The sequence below is a fragment of the Natrix helvetica genome (assembly GCF_964273705.1).
Source record: "Natrix helvetica genome assembly, chromosome: 8".
NCBI classification, from domain to species: Eukaryota; Metazoa; Chordata; class Lepidosauria; order Squamata; family Natricidae; genus Natrix; species Natrix helvetica.
Window position 1 is genome coordinate 8,300,277 of NC_138559.1, and position 19,711 is coordinate 8,319,987.

The 19,711-nt window shown below is 44.8% G+C and overlaps 1 protein-coding gene across 2 annotated transcripts in view; it reads right to left on the bottom strand.

Annotated features, from left to right (window-relative positions):
• The window catches only part of PDLIM2 (PDZ and LIM domain 2), a 91,228-nt gene continuing 71,517 nt past the window's right edge, over window positions 1–19,711 (bottom strand). For both annotated transcript variants that reach the window (XM_081960805.1, XM_081960806.1), the window contains exons 7-10: window positions 18,661–18,821; window positions 10,330–10,475; window positions 7,437–7,557; window positions 1–960 (exon numbers count right to left, since the gene is read on the bottom strand). In XM_081960805.1, coding sequence (XP_081816931.1) covers window positions 765–960; window positions 7,437–7,557; window positions 10,330–10,475; window positions 18,661–18,821 — 624 coding nt within the window. In that variant the 3' untranslated portion in view covers window positions 1–764. The remainder of the gene's footprint in view (window positions 961–7,436; window positions 7,558–10,329; window positions 10,476–18,660; window positions 18,822–19,711) is intronic.

A 19,711-nucleotide genomic window follows, 5' to 3' on the forward strand; every position in this document is an offset into this window, starting at 1 on the left:
TTTTAAAAAAACCACTGACGGGGCATTTACCTGTGCTAGAAATTACAAAAACTCCTTCCTGACCTCAGAAGGACATGGTTGCCAGGACGTAAGGAGCAAAGGCAGGCGTGAGGCGATTGTTTTATATCCATCCTTATACATACATACATACATATATATTATATTTCACATAGAGATCTGGCTTAATAGCTTAAAGAGAAGCGTCACAGGGAAAGTCAGCATTCGGAGCTGAATCCATGCCGCCCAGGACACAGGGAGATTCCAGCATTCCTTCAGTCTTAGGATTTGCCTTGTGGGGCAGGGAGTTTGGCAAACGGGCAAGACAGAAGTGCTTCCAGCCACAGAGCCAAGTAATTAAGTTGCTTCTGGGAGCTGCTGCCCCCAAACCAGGATTAATATGAGCACGACAAATCACTTTCCAGAGTCCAGGAACTCAGGCCGACTTGGCACGGTGAGAAGCCATCATTCCCGAAGCTGTCAAAAGACAAATGTCCACGCCAGCAAACATTTGTTCCTTGAAGAATGACGGATGAAACTACGTAGTTAAAGAAAAGAAAAGCCTTTTGCCTCTCCCTCCCTCAATGCCTTCCCCAAAGGTCCCTGCATGGCATTCTGAGTTGCGATGGTGGTCCTTGCTGTCTTGCCCCCCCAAAACCTCCTTTCCTGCAGATGTCTTTAAAGGGCTGAATTGCGTTTGGCGAGAAGCAACTTTCTGTAGATCCCAGGCGGCGTTCCCCTTCAGCCTCCCGAGCTCCGCTATCCTCTTAAGACTGGGAATAGACAGCCAGGATGGTGCCGCCCTCTGCTGGGCTCTGGTAGCGCTGGCGGGCATGTTTCTCGCAGTACATCTCTTCCCCAACCCAGAAATGGCCACGCATCTTCAAGTTGAGCCCGCAGTCGGTGCAAATGTAGCAAGACGGGTGGCGGTAGCGGTTCTCTTGAATTTTCACAGCCTGATATCTGGGGAAGACAGAGGAGAATCTCGTGAGAAGGACTAGCACAGTGTTGGCAGGCCTTTTCGGCACTGAGTGCCGAAACGGGAGCACGCATGCGTGGGGGAGTGCCGGAAATCAGAAAAGCAGTCCCCCTGCTCGCATGCGCATGCTGGGAAGCTGAGCTTCCATTTTCCGGTGTACGCATGTGCACCAGTCACCTGGTTCTCCGGTTTTTGGTGCACATGCATACAGCTTCCCAGTACATGCATGTGCGCCAGCACTCCCGCATCCACAAATACCAGCTGGCCGGCCAGCATGTGTGCGCCAGAACACGGAAGAGCAACGGGTGACGGCTGGTGTGCCGGAGAGATGGCTTTGCGTGCCAATTGTGGCACGCCTGCCATAGGTTTGCCATCACAGGACTAGCATCTACAGCAGGGGGTGACGAATCTTGGCAAGATTTGTGGACTTCAACTTCCAGAAATTCCCAGCAAGTAACCCACAAGTCGAAGTTCCACCAGTTCCACCAATTTTTTTGTATTCATTTTGTACAATGACAATAAAGGCTATGCTATTAAGTCTTAAATTTGCCAAGTTGGGACACCCCTGATCGGCAGCAAGCCGAGCATCGTCACCCAAGTGTCACCAGCCATCCAAAATGCTTGCTTAACCAGGCATTCTCAAGTGTAAACGAATTGCAAGCACACTCTAAAGCATGGGTGTCCAATCTTGGCAACTTTACGACTTGTGGACTTCAACTCCCAGAATTCCTCAGCCAGTGTGAAGCCCACAAGTCATAAAGTGGCCAAGGTTGGAGACCCCTGCTGTAAAACCCTCTGAGAGTCATTATGATCTTTGAAGTATAGAATGGACTGGAGTGCACTAGACTAGACTAGACTAGCCGAGTTGGAAGGGACCTTGAGGTCTTCTAGTCCAACCCCCTGCCCAGGCAGGATACCCTATACCACTTCAGACAAATGGTTATCCAACATCTTAAAAATTTCCAGTGTTGGAGCATTCACAACTTCTGGAGGCAAGTTGTTCCACTGATTAATTGTTCTCGCTGTCAGGAAATTTCTCCTTAGTTCTAGGTTCCTTCTCTCCTTGATTAGTTTCCACCCATTGCTTCTTATCATGCCCTCAAGTGCCTTGGAGAATAGTTTGACTCCCTCTTCTTTGTGGCAGCCCCTGAGATATTGGAAGACTGCTATCATGTCTCCCCTAGTCCTTCTTTTCAAGTGACTCTATATAATGAAGCAAAATAAATGCGTTCCTGCCGATGTAATCCAGATACTCCAAGGTAGCAATTTTCTCTTTTCTGGGCACTCCACTCGCTATGCGAACGTCTTTTTGCATGGATTGTTATTGTTGCCTTCCAGGGTGTTGACGGCCTCTTCAAAGGAGAGGGTGGAGTGATGGCTGAATTGAGCCGCTCCACCTCTTTTTGGGAAACAAGCAAGCATTCAGCAGTCAATCTGGTATTTAGGAGGTGCATCACTCATGCACACCACAGCTCCAAGCATCCAGGCAAGCACATGGTTGGATCTCAACTCCCATAATTCTCAGCAGTGGCCAATGGTGGATGAGAATTCTGGGAGTTGACATTCACACATCTGGAACTTACCCAGGTTGGGAAAAGGTAAAGGTTCCCCTGACACATATGGGCTAGTCATTCTCGACTCTAAGGGGCTCATCTCCGTGTCAAAACGGAATGGGTTGCAAAATCAGAGCTGTGGAAGCAGCCTTTTAACCATGCAATTACCAACACCATCCTCAGCTCTTATTCAAGAAAATATATGTATATAAATCAAGAAGATTTGGGTGCTCTCCTGAGTGATTAGCCCTTGCCCCATCTCTGGTATTAATTCCTGCTAAGGATTCCTCTAAGGAATTCCTGCTAAGGATTCTTGCTAAGGCTCCAAGATCACCACAGATGGGGACTGCAGCCAAGAAATCAAAAGACGCTTGCTCCTGGGGAGGAAACCTATGGCAAATCTAAACAGCAGACTAAAAAGCAGAGACATCATCCTGCCAACAAAGGTACATATAGTCAAGGCAATGGTTTTCCCAGTTGCAATGGATGGCTGTGAAAGCTGGACCATAAGGAAGGCTGAGTGCCAAAGAATGGAGGCCTTTGAACTCTGGTGCTGGAGAAGACTCATGCGAGTCTCTTGGACTGCAATGCCATCCAACCAGTCAGTCCTAGAGGAGATCAACCCTGACTGCTCTTTAGAAGGCCAGATCTTGTAGATGGAACTCAAATACTTTGGCCACCTAATGAGAAGGAAGGACTCAATACAATACAATACAATACAATACAATACAATACAATACAATACAATACAATACAATACAATACAATACAATACAATAGTAGAGTTGGAAGGGACCTTGGAGGTCTTCTAGTCCAACCCCCTGCCTAGGCAGGAAACCCTATACTGTTTCAGACAAATGGCTATCCAACAATTCTTAAAGACTTCCAGTGTTGGGGCATTTACAACTTCTGGAGGCAAATTCTGTTTCACTGATTAATTGTTCTAACTGTCAGGAAGTTTCTCCTCAATTCTCAGTTGCTTCTCTCCTTGATTAGTTTCCACCCATTGCTTCTTGTTCTACCCTCAGGTGCCTTGGAGAATAGCTTGACTCCCTCTTCTTTGTGGCAACCCCTGAGATATTGGAACACTGCTATCATGTCTCCCCTAGTCCTTCTTTCTATTAAACTAGACATACCCAGTTCCTGCAACTGTTCTTCCTATGTTTTAGCCTCCAGTCCCCTAATCATCTTTGTTGCTCTTCTCTGCACTCTTTCTAGAGTCTCCACATCTTTTCTACATCGTGGCGATCAAAACTGAATGCAGGATTCCAAGTATTCCTATGTGACTCCCTGGAGAAGAGCCTCACGCTGGGAACGATGGAGGGCAAAAGAAGAAGGGGATGGCAAAGAGTGAGGTGGCTGGGTGGAGTCACTGAAGCAGTTGGCATGAGCTTAAATGGACTCCAGAGGATGGTAGAGAGCAGGAAGGCCTGGAGGAATGTTATCTATGGGGTTGCGATGGGTCGGATATGAATTTGCAACTAACAACAACAACAAGGATTCCTTTGAAGATCAAAAGAAGAAGGAACAATTGTCCTGAAGGAAAACAGGTCCATCATCATGTTTATCGTTATTTTGGATTGATTTTTATCGCGATTTCCTCCTTGTGAGCTGCCCAGAGTCGCTCAGTCAGCAGGCATAGATGTTTAATAAACTAGCTATGGAGATTCCTAATCGTCCAAGTCATGGTTGTCCCCAAGGTTTTTTTTTATTTCCCCAAAAGACAACTGGCCTTTCTTGTTTTTTTTCCCCCTTTGAAAACGTTCCAAAGAACTGAAGAAACTTCTTGGATGAAAAGCAAAATGTTTTCAAAGAAAAAAAAAACCCAAGAAAGTCCAGTTGTCTTTTGCAAAATAATTTGTTTAATAAATTATTAATATTAACGCCAAATAGCAATAGCATGTAGACTTATATACTGCTTCATAGTGCTTTTACAGCCCTCTCTAAATGGTTTACAGAGTCAGCCTCTTGCCCTCAACAATTGGGGTCATTTTACCCACCTCGGAAGGATGGAAGGCTGAGTCAGTCAGGATTGAACTGCTGTCAGTGGGCAGAGGGAGGGAGGGAGGGAGGGAGGGAGGGAGGGAAGGAAGGAAGGAAGGAAGGAAGGAAGGAAGGAAGGAAGGAAAGAAAGAAGGACAATAGCAATAGCATGTAGACTTATATACTGCTTCATAGTGCTTTTACAGCGCTCTCTAAATGGTTTACAGAGTCAGCCTCTTGCCCCCAAAAATCGGGGGCTTCATTTTACCCACCTCGGAAGGGTGAAAGGCTGAGTCAACCTTGAGCCTGGTGAGACTCGAACTGTCATACTGCTGGAAGCCGGCAGTGAGCAGAAGTAGCCTGCAGGACTGCACTCTAACCATTGCACGCCCATGGCTCAAAAGCAGAAAAACTGCATGTTTACATCATCACCTTAGCAAATGCCTCAACCACTGCTACTCTGCTCGCTGTTTCAAAATAGACCCTTCCCCTTTCCAAACTACTCCTAGCCCTTTTCCTTTCTGTGCCTTTTTTCTTTTTAAATGAAAGTTTCTAGAAATTTAAACTTCCATTTAAAAGAAAGTTTTTCTTTCTAAATGAAAGTTTCCTGCTAGAAATTCATTACACATTGTCAGGGCACGCTCACACCCTCTGCAAACAGCTGCTGGATGGCTATAAATAACAAACCCTTTGCCCTGTTGAAGGGTGTAGAGTCAAATCCAATTTCCTGCAACCTGTTCCATATACACAGGTAGTCCTCAACTTAGGACCACAAATAAGAGGCTGGAAAGTTCATTAAGCGACACGATCGTTAAAGTGAGGTGTCCTACGGTGGCAGCTGATGTTGTGATGTGGTCATTAAGCAAGACATCACACGGCTATGGCTTGCAACCTCCTGCCAGCTTCCCCTTGGCCGATTTGGAAGCCTGTTGGGAAGGTCACAAGGGATGATCATGTGACTGCCGGATGATGCAATGATCATACGTGTATGGTAGTTGCCGTGCGCCTGGACTGTGACCTGGGATGTTGTAATGGCCATAGGTAGAGGACGGATCATAAGCCACTTTTTTTCAGTCAAGTCAAAATGTTGCATGGTCACTATGTAAGGACTACCTGCATTGGACCAAGCCAGCATAATGCCCAGCCACATGCTGTGCAGTCCAGCTCATCAAATTGTTCCATGTTCTTCTCTTTGCTTACCAGAATAACAGAGCTGGAAGGAACCGTGGAGGTCTTCTAGTCCAGCACCCCACCAAAGCAGGAGACCCTATAGCATTCAGACAAATGCCTGTCCAATCTCTTCTTAAAAACCTCCAGGGATGAAGCACCCATAACTTTTGGAGGCAAGTCAGTCCACTGATTAATTTTCTCACTGTCAGGAAATTTCTCCTTAATTATAGGTTGGATCTTTCTTTCATAAGGTTCCATCCATTATCTCAAAGGTGTTGTGGTCTGGCAGCGGCCTGTGGAGCTGGCAGCAGAGTCAGACAGCGAGAAGGTTGGGGAGGAACATGGTCCAGTCCTGCAGTCTGGGGAAGGCTCTGATGAGGGCTCTGCATCGGAGGCAGAGAGGGGGCCAGGGCCATCTGGGAGTTATGTGCTGCCTCTGGAGCCTCCAGTGTCAGACAGCAGTGAGGCAGAGGAATAGGCTCCCTCAGTGCGCGCATGCGCAGAACTGCCAGAACGCAAGAGCCCTTAAGACAGAAGGGATGACTCGGGAGTAAGGCTTGGAGGTGATTGGCCCCTCCCATAAGACATAAAGGAGGAGCAAAGGCATATGAGCCTTTGCAGGAAGCAACTTGGTTCATGCTGGTCAGTTTACCTTTTGAAGCTTTGTTTTGACTCTGCTCCGTGCGGCCTTGCAAAGCTAATTGGCAATTAGGTCTTTGGCAGCGTTTCAAGGAAGATAAAGGTGGGTGCTTATCAGCCTTATCCCAAAAGACTTTGGCAGACTTCTGTTGGACTCTTTACAAACTATTTGTGACTCATTACAGGCTGTGAATGAACATAATTCATAGCCTTTGAAATAAAAAGAGGATTTTTGGAACTAAGTGTGCTTTTTGCTGTCTCAGGAAGCTAGGACAGAACAATAGGTGCTTTTTCAAGAGGCAACTGGATTTTCTTGTTTTCCTTTGAAGATGTTTTTGTTTCTCATTCAAGAAGCTTCTTCAGAGGTGAAGAAGCTTCTTGGATGAGAAGCAAAACATCTTCAAAGAAAAACCAAGAAAGTCCAGTTGCCCCTTGAAAAAGCACCTTTGGGACAACCCTGACCTGGATGACGGAGAATCTCCACAGACGTTTCCATCCATTACTTTTTCTCCCGCCTTCAGGGGCTTTGGAGAGTAAGTTGCCCCCCCCTTCCATGTGGCAGCCCCTCAAATAGTTGAAATGGAAGGTCTCCCCCTCTATTCCTGTCCCTTTGGTATCAAACCCTACTCTTTCTTTTGTAAAGTTTTTAATTTTTCTTACACATACATACATTTCACAAATATACTTTCCTCACAGATATTGTTAGTGTTATACATTGTCCTTTAACATTTATAATTCCATTCCTCCCCTAAATATATAATCATAAATTCGAGATTCTTTCCTGCCATCCCATACTTCCATCTTATATTACGTTACTTCTTCTTCCCTCTCTTTCTCCTACCTTCCCTTCCCTACTTTCTTCTTTCCTCCCCTCCTTTCTCTTTTCTTCTTCCCCTTCCTCTCCCCTACTCCTCCCCTCTTCCTGCCCTCTCTCCTACTCTTACTATCCCTCCCTTCCTCCTCTCCTTTACCCTTTCTTCTTTCCCTCTTCCTCCCTCCCTCCCTTCTCCTCTCCTCTTCCCTGTCCTTCTCTCTCCTTTCCCTCCTTCCGTTGTTGCAATTTCATATTTTATTCCATTGGTATCAAACCCTACTTAAGGAATAGCCCTACTCACGTGATGGGGCTGTCGCATTTCTCACAGGTGTGCAGCTTCTGAGCGTTCCCTGCCGTAGCACTGCTAACCGGCTTGTGCAAATTGGGAGAGAGCTGGCTGGGGAAATGGGTGGCCGTGCCATCTGTCAAAGCATCACAGAAGATACATTAGCAAACAGTAATTTAAAAAAAACATTACTGTTTTAAAGAACGTAAAATCCTATGTAGATCGAATAAGAAATGAAGTGGTTTTTTTTTCAATGAAAAATTGCATCTGCAGCCTCAAAAAAATTATTTCACTGAATGAATGCTTTCATAGAATCACAGGGCTGGAAGGGACCTTGGAGGTCTTCTAGTCCAACCCCCAGTGTGGTATATACGTTCTTGCACCTTCACGAGGTACCGTATTTTTCAGACTATAAGACGCACCAGAGTATAAGATGCACCAAGATTGAAGAGGTGAATTTTTTAAAAAGCTTTTTGCACTCTGCAGGCCTCCCAAACCCTCTGTACATCTCATTTTTGGTGAATAAATGCGGCTGCACGGGTGATTATGGGGAGTACTAGATACTCCCATATAACACCTCTCCTGCGCGAGCTGCACTGGCTCCCTGTGGTCTATCGGGTGCGTTTCAAGGTGTTGATTGCCATCTTCAAAGTGCTCCATGGCATAGGACCTAGCTACCTGCGGGATCGCATCCTGCCCCATACATCCCTACGACCAATTCGCTCTCACAGAGAGGGACTTCTCCAGGTGCCGTCCACTAAGCAGTGCCAGAGGGCGGCGCCCAGGAGCAGGGCCTTCTCTGTGATGGGCCCAGCCCTCTGGAATGACCTCCCCCCCGACATTAGGATTACTACCGACCTCCGCTCCTTCCGTTCAAAACTCAAGACCCACCTTTTTCAACTAGCCGGCCTGGCTCAATTATAGTTCCATCTTTATCCTCCTGGCAATCTTTTAAATTTGTAATTTTATATTGGGGTATTTTAATTTTTAATTCTGACTATTCCTATGTATTGTACTATGCGATTTTGATACCTCCTCTGTGAAATGTTTTAATTGTATAATATGTGTTTTTATTTATTGTACGCCGCCCCGAGTCCCTTCGTGGAGAGGGAGTGGCTAACAAATCTAATAAATTCATTCAAATTCAATTCATTCATGCATGCAGAGAGTTTGAAAGGCCTGCAAAGTACTCCTGGGGGCTGGGGGGGGAGGCCAAAAACAAGCAAAAAACAGCCCGCTTTTTGCAAAAATGGGTCTGTTTTTTGCAAAAAAAAACAGGATATGATAATGCTTTGGGATGCTTGTAAAGTGCTCCTGGGGGCTGGGGGTGGGGAAATGGGCAAAACTAGCCCATTTTCCATTCATTTTTGTCCTCCCCAGCCCCCAGGAGCATTTTGCAAGCCTCCCAAACCCTCTGCACGACCATTTTTGTGAAGGGGGCGGGGTTTCAGGAAGCCAAAAATGCTGCATTCAGTGTATAAGACGCACCCAGATTTTCATCCTCTTTTTTAGGGGGGGAGGGAAGGTGCGTCTTATAATCCAAAAAATACAGTACTTCATATATCTGTTCTCCTTTCACTGTAAGTGTTATCAGATGAAGCAATCTCTGGATGGCCCATTGAGCAGGCCAATATATCTACACAGGTTTAGCAAGGAAATATAATTGTTTATCATTTTCTTGTTTCCTTTGAACAAAAAATGGCATTCGTCAGAAACAGCCATGCCCTTCCATTCTTAAAACTACCAATTAAAAGTTCGCCAGATGAAAGGTTTCGACTGATTACTGTAGTCTGTCAACAAAGATTATAGCCCATCCTGAGGCTGACTTAAAATGCTGGTTTACCTGCCTCTTGAATTTAGGTCTCCTCCCTTATTTGACCACACACAAAAAGAGCAGTAAACTAGATCAGCAATAAAAGGAACAAGACTTGTTCATATTATGATGAAAAAGCAAAAAGTTGTAATTTGAAGCTAATGCCTACTTTTACTGCAACAGTTGGAAGTCAATGCGTCTTTCTCTTTCTTATTTTTCCTTTCTTCTCCTCCCTCTTCCCCCTCTTCTTCCTCACTGCTTTTCTATTTGCTTTTTGTATTCCGTATCTTACAATATTTTATAACTCAGTAAACAATGTTAAACCTGAAAGAACACGTCTTTTATCCCATGAGATTATTATGAGGAAGCGATGAATTCTAAAGGCCGATCTACCAAATGTAATGTTACCAGGTTTTTCATATTTTTCCCCCAGCTGGTTTCTTCTATCTTATTTCCACCCTCACCTTGTGATTTTGAAAAGAACATGAGAAAACAATCCCGTTTTACGCTACCTGTCCTATTAGAAACATTTTCCATAATCTAATCTTATTTTGCAAGTGTGTGTTTCCATAAAGTACACGAGAAAAAATTATTACAGCAGAAAACTCTGGATTGGAATAAAGGTAAAGGTTCCCCTCACGCATATGTGATAGTCGTTCCAGACTCCAGGGGGCAGTGCTCATCTCCGTTTCAAAGCTGAAGAGCCAGCACTGTCCGAAGAAGTCTCTGTAGTCATGTGGCCAACATGACTAAATGCCGAAGGTGCCTGGAACTCTGTTCCCTTCCCACCAAAAGTGGTCTCTATTTTTCTACTTGCATTTTTACGTGCTTTCGAACTGCTAGGTTGGCAGAAGCTGGGACGAGTAACGGGAGCTCACTCCATTATGCGGCACTAGGGATTCTAACCACCGAACTGCCGACCTTTCTGATTGACAAGCTCAGTGTCTTAGCCACTGAGCCACCCTTGGATTGGAATAGGTTTGGATTAAATTGGATTGGAATCGGTTTGGATGAAAATACAAAGCCAATTGTGCCATGTGTCTTCCTTCCTTCTATCCCTAGACAAGTGCCCTGTCCATCCTCTGCCTCTTTCACCTTTTTCATCCAATTCCAGAGCCACCTGGAGCAGGCGGAAAGTGCTGGATTGCCGGGGTGCAGCCCTTGTATCACGGTTTTCCTGCATCAGCTTGTACACCTCCGAGTCTCCTTCCAAATGGTGCATGTTTGGCTCTGTATCCAAGCTAGAGAGAGTCAAAACAGGTAAGGTCAGGCTTAGGACGAAGGAAACAAAAAAAACCCTCAAGGTTTTCATCCAGGAGGACAGGACAAACTAGTATTTCATCCCTTTCATCATTTCCACTCTCAGAGGAGGAACAGAGTGGGAGTAGTGAAAGAGACAGTAAAACACAAGACAGTAAGATCCAAGACGGGAAGGAGGGGGGCACTGAGGCTCTCTCTGGCGACAGGGAGGAAGAAGCAATATCGAAAAGGCTCAGATCTCAAAAATAAAATTATTTGGAACAATAGCAGTTAGTGATATATTAGAAAACGACAAAGAGAAACATGTAGGAACACAAGACTAACAATATAGAGTAAGATTTGGTTTACTGTTTTCTTCTATAAATTTGTTGTACAATGTTATATAAATGAGTACCATGCTGGGATCTCTACCAGCAGTATGAAAGCTGCCAAAAAAATTTGTATACCTATTTACCCTTCCCTATATATTTGAAAACCAATAAAACTTTGTTTAAAAAAAAAAAAGTCAAGGTTTTCATCCAGGAGGACAGGACAAACTAGTATTTCATCCCTTTACAGTGCCTGAAAGAAGAGGGATGGTTGGGACAGACCAGAGTAGGGGCCGAGCGTAGTCCTTGTAGGCTGCTCTTAAGCTGCAGGTCTCCAGAGGCACAGATGTTATGATGAACCCACTTCGTTGACAATGGAACTCATGTAGGACTTTCTGTCAGGGTTCCAAATAGATCCAAAAGTAAATTGGAGTCAGAGGTAAAGTATTGCTCAACGTTCCAATCTATTAAGAGAGCCATGTTGGCACATCTGGGAAAACCCAAATCTGAAAGCTTCCGGTTTTCCCCACCCAACTGAAAGTTCATGAACTTGCCCCACACCCACAAGTCCATCATATATGGTCCAACCTTCCAGGCCTGCAGCCATATTCCTTTTGGATCTCCAGTACTTCTGCTGTCTATCTCTTCCAGTATCTCCACTACTTCTGCTCTCTATCTCTTCCAGTATCTCCAGTACTTCTGCTGTCTATCTCCTCCAGTATCTCCAGTACTTCTGCTGTCTATCTCCTCCAGTATCTCCAGTACTTCTGCTGTCTATCTCCTCCAGTATCTCCAGTACTTCTGCTGTCTATCTCCTCCAGTATCTCCAGTACTTTTGCTGTCTATCTCTTCCAGTATCTCCAGTACTTCTGCTGTCTATCTCCTCCAGTATCTCCAGTACTTTTGCTGTCTATCTCTTCCAGTATCTCCAGTACTTCTGCTGTCTATCTCCCCCAGTATCTCCAGTACTTCTGCTGTCTATCTCTTCCAGTATCTCTAGCACATCTGCTGTCTATCTCCTCCAGTATCTCCAGTACTTCTGCTCTCCATCTCTTCCAGTATCTCCAGTACTTCTGCTGTCTATCTCCTCCAGTATCTCCAGTACTTCTGCTCTCTATCTCTTCCAGGACTTCTGCTGTCTATCTCTTCCAGTATCTCTAGCACATCTGTTGTCTATCTCCTCCAGTATCTCCAGTACTTCTGCTCTCTATCTCTTCCCGTATCTCTAGTACATTGCTGTCTATCTCCTCCAGTATCTCCAGTACTTCTGCTCTCTATCTCTTCCAGTATCTCCAGTACTTCTGCTCTCTATCTCTTCCAGTATCTCCAGTACTCCTGCTCTCTATCTCTTCTAGGGCTTCTGCTGTCTATCTCTTCCTCTCTGGAAACTAGATCCACCACAACCAGCAAAAGAAGTCAGTGAAGATCCAGGGCACTCCTTGAGACATGTCAATGGGATGGCAGCAGAGAGGCTCTCCCATTAGCTGAGCCCAAGGAGAAAAGCTTATCTCATCCAGACGTGTCCTTCAAAGCTACATGACTCACCAACAGAAAATGGATCATTTTGTAGGAGCGCAGAAGCAAGGTAGCACCTGCACCACTCACTTCTTCCTGCCAGAACCAGCCCCTGGAGTCTAACCAGGTTTAGGAACGCTGCGAATTAACCCTCCCAACAATAGCTAATTTGGTAGCCCTCTCACCCCAATTTTTCTTCTTCCTCTGATCCTCGGAGTTGCTCGGAGTCCGTCTTGCTGTCTCTCCCGTTCTGAAGGAACAGGCAGAACACTCCCTCAACATGCAATCTTAGACCTGCCCTGTCTCGACCTTCGTCAGCAGGTCTGACGAAGTGTGATTAACCCTCACACTTCCTGGCCCAGTAAGAAGTACAGTAAAGGATGCCTAGAAAGTACATTTTGCAGATCTGGAGGGCTTAGACACAATATAACAGGAAGAGGGCTTCCTAACAGGAAGGGAACTTTCCCCCAGCACCAAAATGAGTTAGTTAAGTTTACTTTATTCATTAGCCCTTGGGACATATCAAAGTTAATAGCACTTTATAATGCCTTGGTAAGGCCACACTTGGAATACTGCATCCAATTTTGGTCGCCACAGTGTAAAAAAGATGTGGAGACTCTAGAAAGAGTGCAGGGAAGAGCAACCAAGATGATTAGGGGACTCGAGGATAAAACATACAAAGAACGGTTGCTGGAACTGGGTATGTCTAGTTTAGTGAAAAGAAGGACTAGGGGAGACATGATAGCAGTGTTCCAATTATCAGGGGCTGCCCCAAAGAAGAGGGAGTCAAACTATTCTCCAAGGCACCCGAGGTTAGGACAAGCAGCAATGGGTGGAAACTAATCAAGGAGAGAAGCAACCTAGAATTTAAGGAGAAATTTCCTAACAGTTAGAACAGTTAATCAGTGGAACAACTTGCCTCCAGAGGTTGTGAATGTTCCAACACTGGAAGTTTTTAAGAACAGATTGGATAACCATTTGTCAGAAATGGTGTAGGGTTTCCTGCCTAAGCAGGGGGTTGGACTAGAAGACCTCTAAGGTCCCTTCCAACTCTCTTAGTCTATTCTATCCTAAAGTGCAGTTCCAGTCACAAATTTTATTACTAAAAATCTAATAAAAACAGTTTAAAATGGAATTGGAATAAAATACAGTTTAAACTGAAATTGGAATAAATTACAGTTTAAAAGGAAACTGGAATAAAATACAATCATTTAATACATAGATAGATAAATAGGATACGATTGTATTTTGGTATCACCCCTACAATTTTCCCCAATCAGTCCCACACCAAAATGAGTAAAATAGGGCAAATACTCCTGGATAGAAAGTTGCATCTTTCCCGTATATTGACCATTTCCAGCAAAAGACACCATGGGAGATCAACTGTCAGCCTCTATGAGAAATTAGCAAAATTTACTAGCTTGGAGATAAACATAATCTCATGTTCCAACTATTTGTCGATTCAGAAACTTATGTTTTTACATCTCTCCTAAAATAACTGTTTGGCTGGTTTTTTGTGTGTGTGTTGTTGTTGTTTTTTTTTTGCTTTGTGGCAGAGGGGGAAATTGATCTAAAATGGAAGTCATAATTTCAGAGATAAAATGACTACTCTTGGTGCTCAGGTACCAAAACTGAGGCGCGGGGGCGGGGGGTAGCAGAGAATTATCTGAGGTACATTTTCTGTTAAGATGGCAGTGGCTTTACTGTAAATTGTTACGTTTTCTTGAACAATTAAGAGCCAGCAGGTCATAGCTAAGAAAGATCATTAGCAGAACAGAAACAAAGCATGGGGCACAGAAATGGTATTCAGATGGTTCTGACGAGTTCTGGAGAATCAGTAGCGGAAATTTTGAGTAGTTCAGAGAACCGGCAAATACCACCTCTGGCTGGCTCTGCCCCCGATCTATTCACTACCTCCCAAGTCCCAGCTGATTCTGTTTCCCTGCATAGGAAAAGAGGTTAGTGAGATGGGGAGGGAATGGGGATTTTACAGTATCCTTCCCCTGCCCTGCTCACCAAGTCATGCCACGCTCACAGAACTGGTAGTAAAAAAATTTGTATCACACCACTGATGGGGCACTATCAATGGCTCTCAAGTTTTCCTACGTTTATAAAAGACTTTTAGAAGAACGCATTAAAAAGTATAGGTGGAATTGTCATCTTCCTTTTTCCTTTTTAGGATTCTAATTAAAAGAAAACTCATCAATATATATTTTTAGTGCAAATTGCAGGTGTAAAATGGGGACAACTGTTTCAATGCAACTTCCAGTTATCCACTAGCTCCTGTTTTGTTTTCCATTAATCTTATTAAGATTTTTAAAGAAAGAATAATAAAAGCTATAGGAAGGAAGGAAGGAAGGAAGGAAGGAAGGAAGGAAGGAAGGAAGGAAGGAAGGAAGGAAGGAAGGAAGGAAGGAAAAAAGAACCCACCCCTTTAAGGAAATAAGATTCAGATTCATTGCTGTCATTTTATTTTGAAATGAAAACACCACAATTCATAAACATTAGGTAACACAAAATGCAGGAAGCTGCCTTATACTGCCCATGCCAATTGTCCCTATGTTTACTCCAATTGGTACCAGCCTTCCAGTTCCTATGTCTTTACTATCATTGTCTGTGAGCAGGTGTTCAAGTATCCCTGGATAATGGCAGGAGTTGGTTGCCAGTTTTTCTGTTTCGAATGGGTCGTGAAGACTTGGAAAACCTTTCTCCAAAAAAACTATTGAAAGAAAGAGATGCTATTCCTGTGCTGAAAAATGAGCAATGCCCCACAGGACCGGCATTTCTGGTCATCTGAAAACATACAATATAGACTTAACTTGAGGAAGCTGAAAAACATCTATCGAAATACAACTCACACTGGACCAGCATGGCAGATTGTGGTCCACCAGCTTCAACAAAGAGGCCTCTATCTTGGGATGGATTTATTTGAACTGGGCATATGGCAATACTATTACATGAGTGCAGGGGTGGAATTCAGCAGGTTCTGACAGGTTCTGGAGAACCGCTAGCGGAAATTCTGAGTAGTCCGGAGAACCGGCAAATACCACCTCTGCCTGGGAATGGGCTGGGAATTGAGATTTTGCAATATCCTTCCCCTGCCACACCCACCAAGCCACCTCCACAGAACTGGCAGTAATTGTTTTTTTATTTCACCACTGAATGACTGTACAAACTGCACTCCCACAATGGCTACGTTCATATATTTAGTTCAAGAGTACACTGCTACGGGTTCGCCCGGGTTCGGGAAAACCGTAGCTAATGTTATGGCCGGTACGGAGAACCTTCAAATTCCACCCCTGACTGGCCCCTCCCCTCCTAACATTCTCCACGTGGCCCGTTTTGGATGTGAGGTAAATGCAGGGCCTGTGCGGCCCTCCTCTCTCTGAGCGTACGCGGAGGCTCAGGGAGGGGGAAAAACAGGCCTCCCGGAAGGCCTCCGGAGGCAGTTTTCGCCCTCCCAGAGGCTCAAGGAAAGCCTCTGGATTCTGGGGAAGGGGAAAATGCCCCCCCCCTGGTTCAGGAGGCTGAGTAGGCCACGCCCACCGTGGCCACACCAACCCAGCAACTGGGCAGAGAACCCGTTGCTGAAATTTTTGAAGCCCACCCCTGAGTTGAAGGCAGTCACGCCCAAACTCTTGTCAATAGCTCTTTATGCTGCTTCTTGAAGAGATGTGTACCAATAATAAAAAAAGGGAAATACACACATGCCTTTCCTTTTATCAATAAGGAAGGAGCCGAAAATACACACAAAGGAAAAGGGTGTGGTTTGGCAGTGCCACGGTGGAAGTGGTGAAATTGGACAATTCAGATCAAAGTAGAGCTACCTTGATTGAGCAACTTCTGGCTAACAGACTCTTTAATCTACTGGCTAATAAACGGGGCCAAACAAGTTTCCCCTAACCAGGAACCCTCCAAAAATATTGGATTCCGACTCTCCAGGTTTCCAAGTATTTCTCGCAAGGCTACCAGATTCTGTAACAGCTTTGTTCCTTATGCCGTCCATCTGGTAAACTCGCAAGATTCGTTTCTCTCGCCATGTACATGTATGCATCCCAACTAGCCTGTGGTGTGTCTCATATAATACATGTGGGTGTAAGCATTATTTCTTTATTTATTTTGTAATTTTATTTTAATTTTTTTTTGTCTTTTAATGGCCCCATAACCCCTTGCATCGGGGTGGAGTTGAGGCAACTGAATCTATCTTTCCCTTGCTCCTCTCCTCTCTCCCTCCCCTCTCCCCAACTCTCTTCTCTTTCCCTCCCTTCCTGTCTCTTTCCCTCCCTCCTCTCTCCCACTCCCCCCTTTCTTTCCCTAACTCCTATTCTCTCTCTCTCTCTCCCCCTCCCTCTCCTCTTCCCAACTCTCTTCTCTCTCCCTCCCTCCTCTCTCTCCCTCTCTTCTCTCTCCCTCACTTCTCTCTCCCTCCCTCCCTGTCTCTTTCCCTCCCTTCCTTCTCTCTCCCTCTCCCACCTCTCTTTCCCTCACTCCTCTTCTCTCTCTCCCTCTCCCCCTCCCTCTCCTCTCCCCAACTCTCTTCTCTCTCCCTCCCTTCCTGTGTCTTTCCCTCCTCTCTCCCACTCCCCTCTCTTTCTCTTGCTCCTCTCTCTCTCCTTTCTCTCTCCCTTCCTCCTCTCTCTCCCTCTCTTCTCTCTCCCTCACTTCTCTCTCCCTCCCTCCCTGTCTCTTTCCCTCCCTTCCTTCTCTCTCCCTCTCCCCCTCTCTCTCCCTCACTTCTCTCTCCGTCCCTCCCTTTCTTTCCCTTTCTCTCTTTCCCTCCCTCCTCTCTTTTCTCTCTCTCTCTCCTCTCTCTCCCTCCTCCCTCCTCTCTCTCCCCCTCTTCTCCCTCCCTCCCTCCGTCTCTTTCCCTCACTCCTCTTCTCTCTCTCCCTCTCCTCCTCCCTCTCCTCTCCCCAACTCTCTTCTCTCTCCCTCCCTTCCTGTCTCTTTCCCCCCTCTCTCCCACTCCTCTTTCTCTTTCTCTCGCTCCTCTCTTCTCCCTCTCCTTTCTCTCTCCCTCACTTCTCTCTCCCTCCCTCCCTGTCCCTTTCCCTCCCTTTCTTTCCCTCTCTCTCTTTCCCTCCCTCCTCTCTTTTCTCTCTCTCTCTCCTCTCTCTCCCTCCTCCCTCCTCTCTCTCCCCCTCTTCTCCCTCCCTGTCTCTTTCCCTCTCTCCCTTCTCTCCCCCTCTCTCTGTGGGTGTACACACCTACACTCCTGGTTGCATTGTAGGTCCAGAGTTAATGACTGACCCTGAATTCCTGGCACAAACCATCAGAACGATGAGATTCTCCCTAAGACTTTAGAAGGCCGACTACAATCAGACCAGACAATCAAACTAAATACATTACTGGTTTGGCTCCTGGGGTTAAATCAGATCCAGATGCAACGGATCCCCCAACTACATCTCCTCATAACTTGCTCTGACTTCAATACTAAGTGGAAACCTGGAAAGGGGAAGATCTCAAACCTTTCTTTCTCTCCACCTCCCTGAACTTATTCTCTCCTCTGGCTCATGATTAAAAAGATACTGTTAGGGGAAAAATAGTTAGAATAATTCATCCGTTTATATTTCTCCCACTCCTCCATGGAAACTTGGAAAAGCAATTTAAGTCCTTTTTTAAAAAAAAGCTAACTCCTATAGCTATTTTAAAGTAAAGTAAAAAGTGTTGGAAGAGCTACAGATAGAGGAGCCTTTGACAATCCCTAGCATAAGGTAAAGGTAAACATTCCCCTCGCGTGTATGTGCTAGTCGTTCCCAACTCTAGGGGACGGTGCTCATCTCCGTTTCAAAGCCGAAGAGCCAGCACTGTCCGAAGACGTTTCCGTGGTCACGTGGTCGGCATGACTCAACACCGAAGGTGCAAGGAACGCCGTTACCTTCCCACCAAAAGTGGTCCCTATTTTTCTACTTGCATTTTTTACTGCTAGGTTGGCAGAAGCTGGGAGAAGTATGGGAGCTCACTCCGTTACACGGCGCTAAGGATTCAAACTGCCTACCTTTCTGATTGACAAGCTCAGTGTCTTAGCCACTGAGCCACCGTGTCCCTTAGTCCATATAGTGCATAGGTTAAGTAATTGTTATGGCCGTTCAATGCTAACCCAGCATCATTTCCATATGGCAAGAGAGAAAAAACTTTCTCGGAGCAAATAAGCTGTAGTATACTGTATTTTTGAACATGGATCTCCTAGGCTAAAAGTGTCCAAACTTGGCAACTTTAAGACTGGTGGGACTTCAACTCCTAGAATTCCCCAGCCAGTCATGAAGTCCATCAGACTTAAAGTTGCCAAGGTTGGAAATCCTACATTCTCCTACTTCATCCATCGGAAAGCAGGCAAAGTTACCTGTAACTGCGGTTATAGGAAGATGGACTTCTTTCCTGGTCCTTCCTGATCTCCCAAGGGTTGGCGGAGGAGTATCTACCAGGGGATGGCGAGCCGTTTAATGGAGGCAGCACCGTCACAGGGGACTCCCTGGAATGGGTGAAGTTCCTTTGGTCTTGTATCTGAGATAGTGGAAAAGAGACATTGGGATGACATTACACACAGAAGGCCACTAGGGTTGCTAACAAAGATGACTGCCACAATCAATCACAAAATACTTTGCTAATATAAATTTTTATAAATCTATCTATCTATCATCTATCTATCTATCTATCTTCCATCTATCATCTATCTGTCTGTCTATCTATCTAATCTATCATCTATCTATCATCAATCTATCATCTATTTATCTATATCTATCGTCTGTCTGTCTATCATCTGTCTGTCTGTCTGTCTGTCTATCTATCTATCTATCTATCTATCTATCTATCATCTATCTATCTATCTATCTATCTATCTATCTATCTATCTATCTATCATCTATCATCTATCTATCTTCTATCTTCCATCTATCATCTATCTGTCTGTCTATCTATCTAATCTATCATCTATCTATCATCAATCTATCATCTATTTATCTATATCTATCGTCTGTCTGTCTATCATCTGTCTGTCTGTCTGTCCATCTATCTATCTATCTATCTATCTATCTATCTATCTATCTATCTATCTATCTATCATCTATCTATCTATCTATCTATCTATCTATCTATCTATCTATCTATCATCTATCTATCTTCTATCTTCCATCTATCATCTATCTGTCTGTCTATCTATCTAATCTATCATCTATCTATCATCAATCTATCATCTATTTATCTATATCTATCGTCTGTCTGTCTATCATCTGTCTGTCTATCTATCTATCTATCTATCTATCTATCTATCTATCTATCTATCATCTATCTATCTATCTATCTATCTATCTATCTATCTATCTATCTATCATCTATCTATCCATCCATCCATCCATCCATCCATCCATCCATCCATCCAGTCTTGTCTGTCTGTC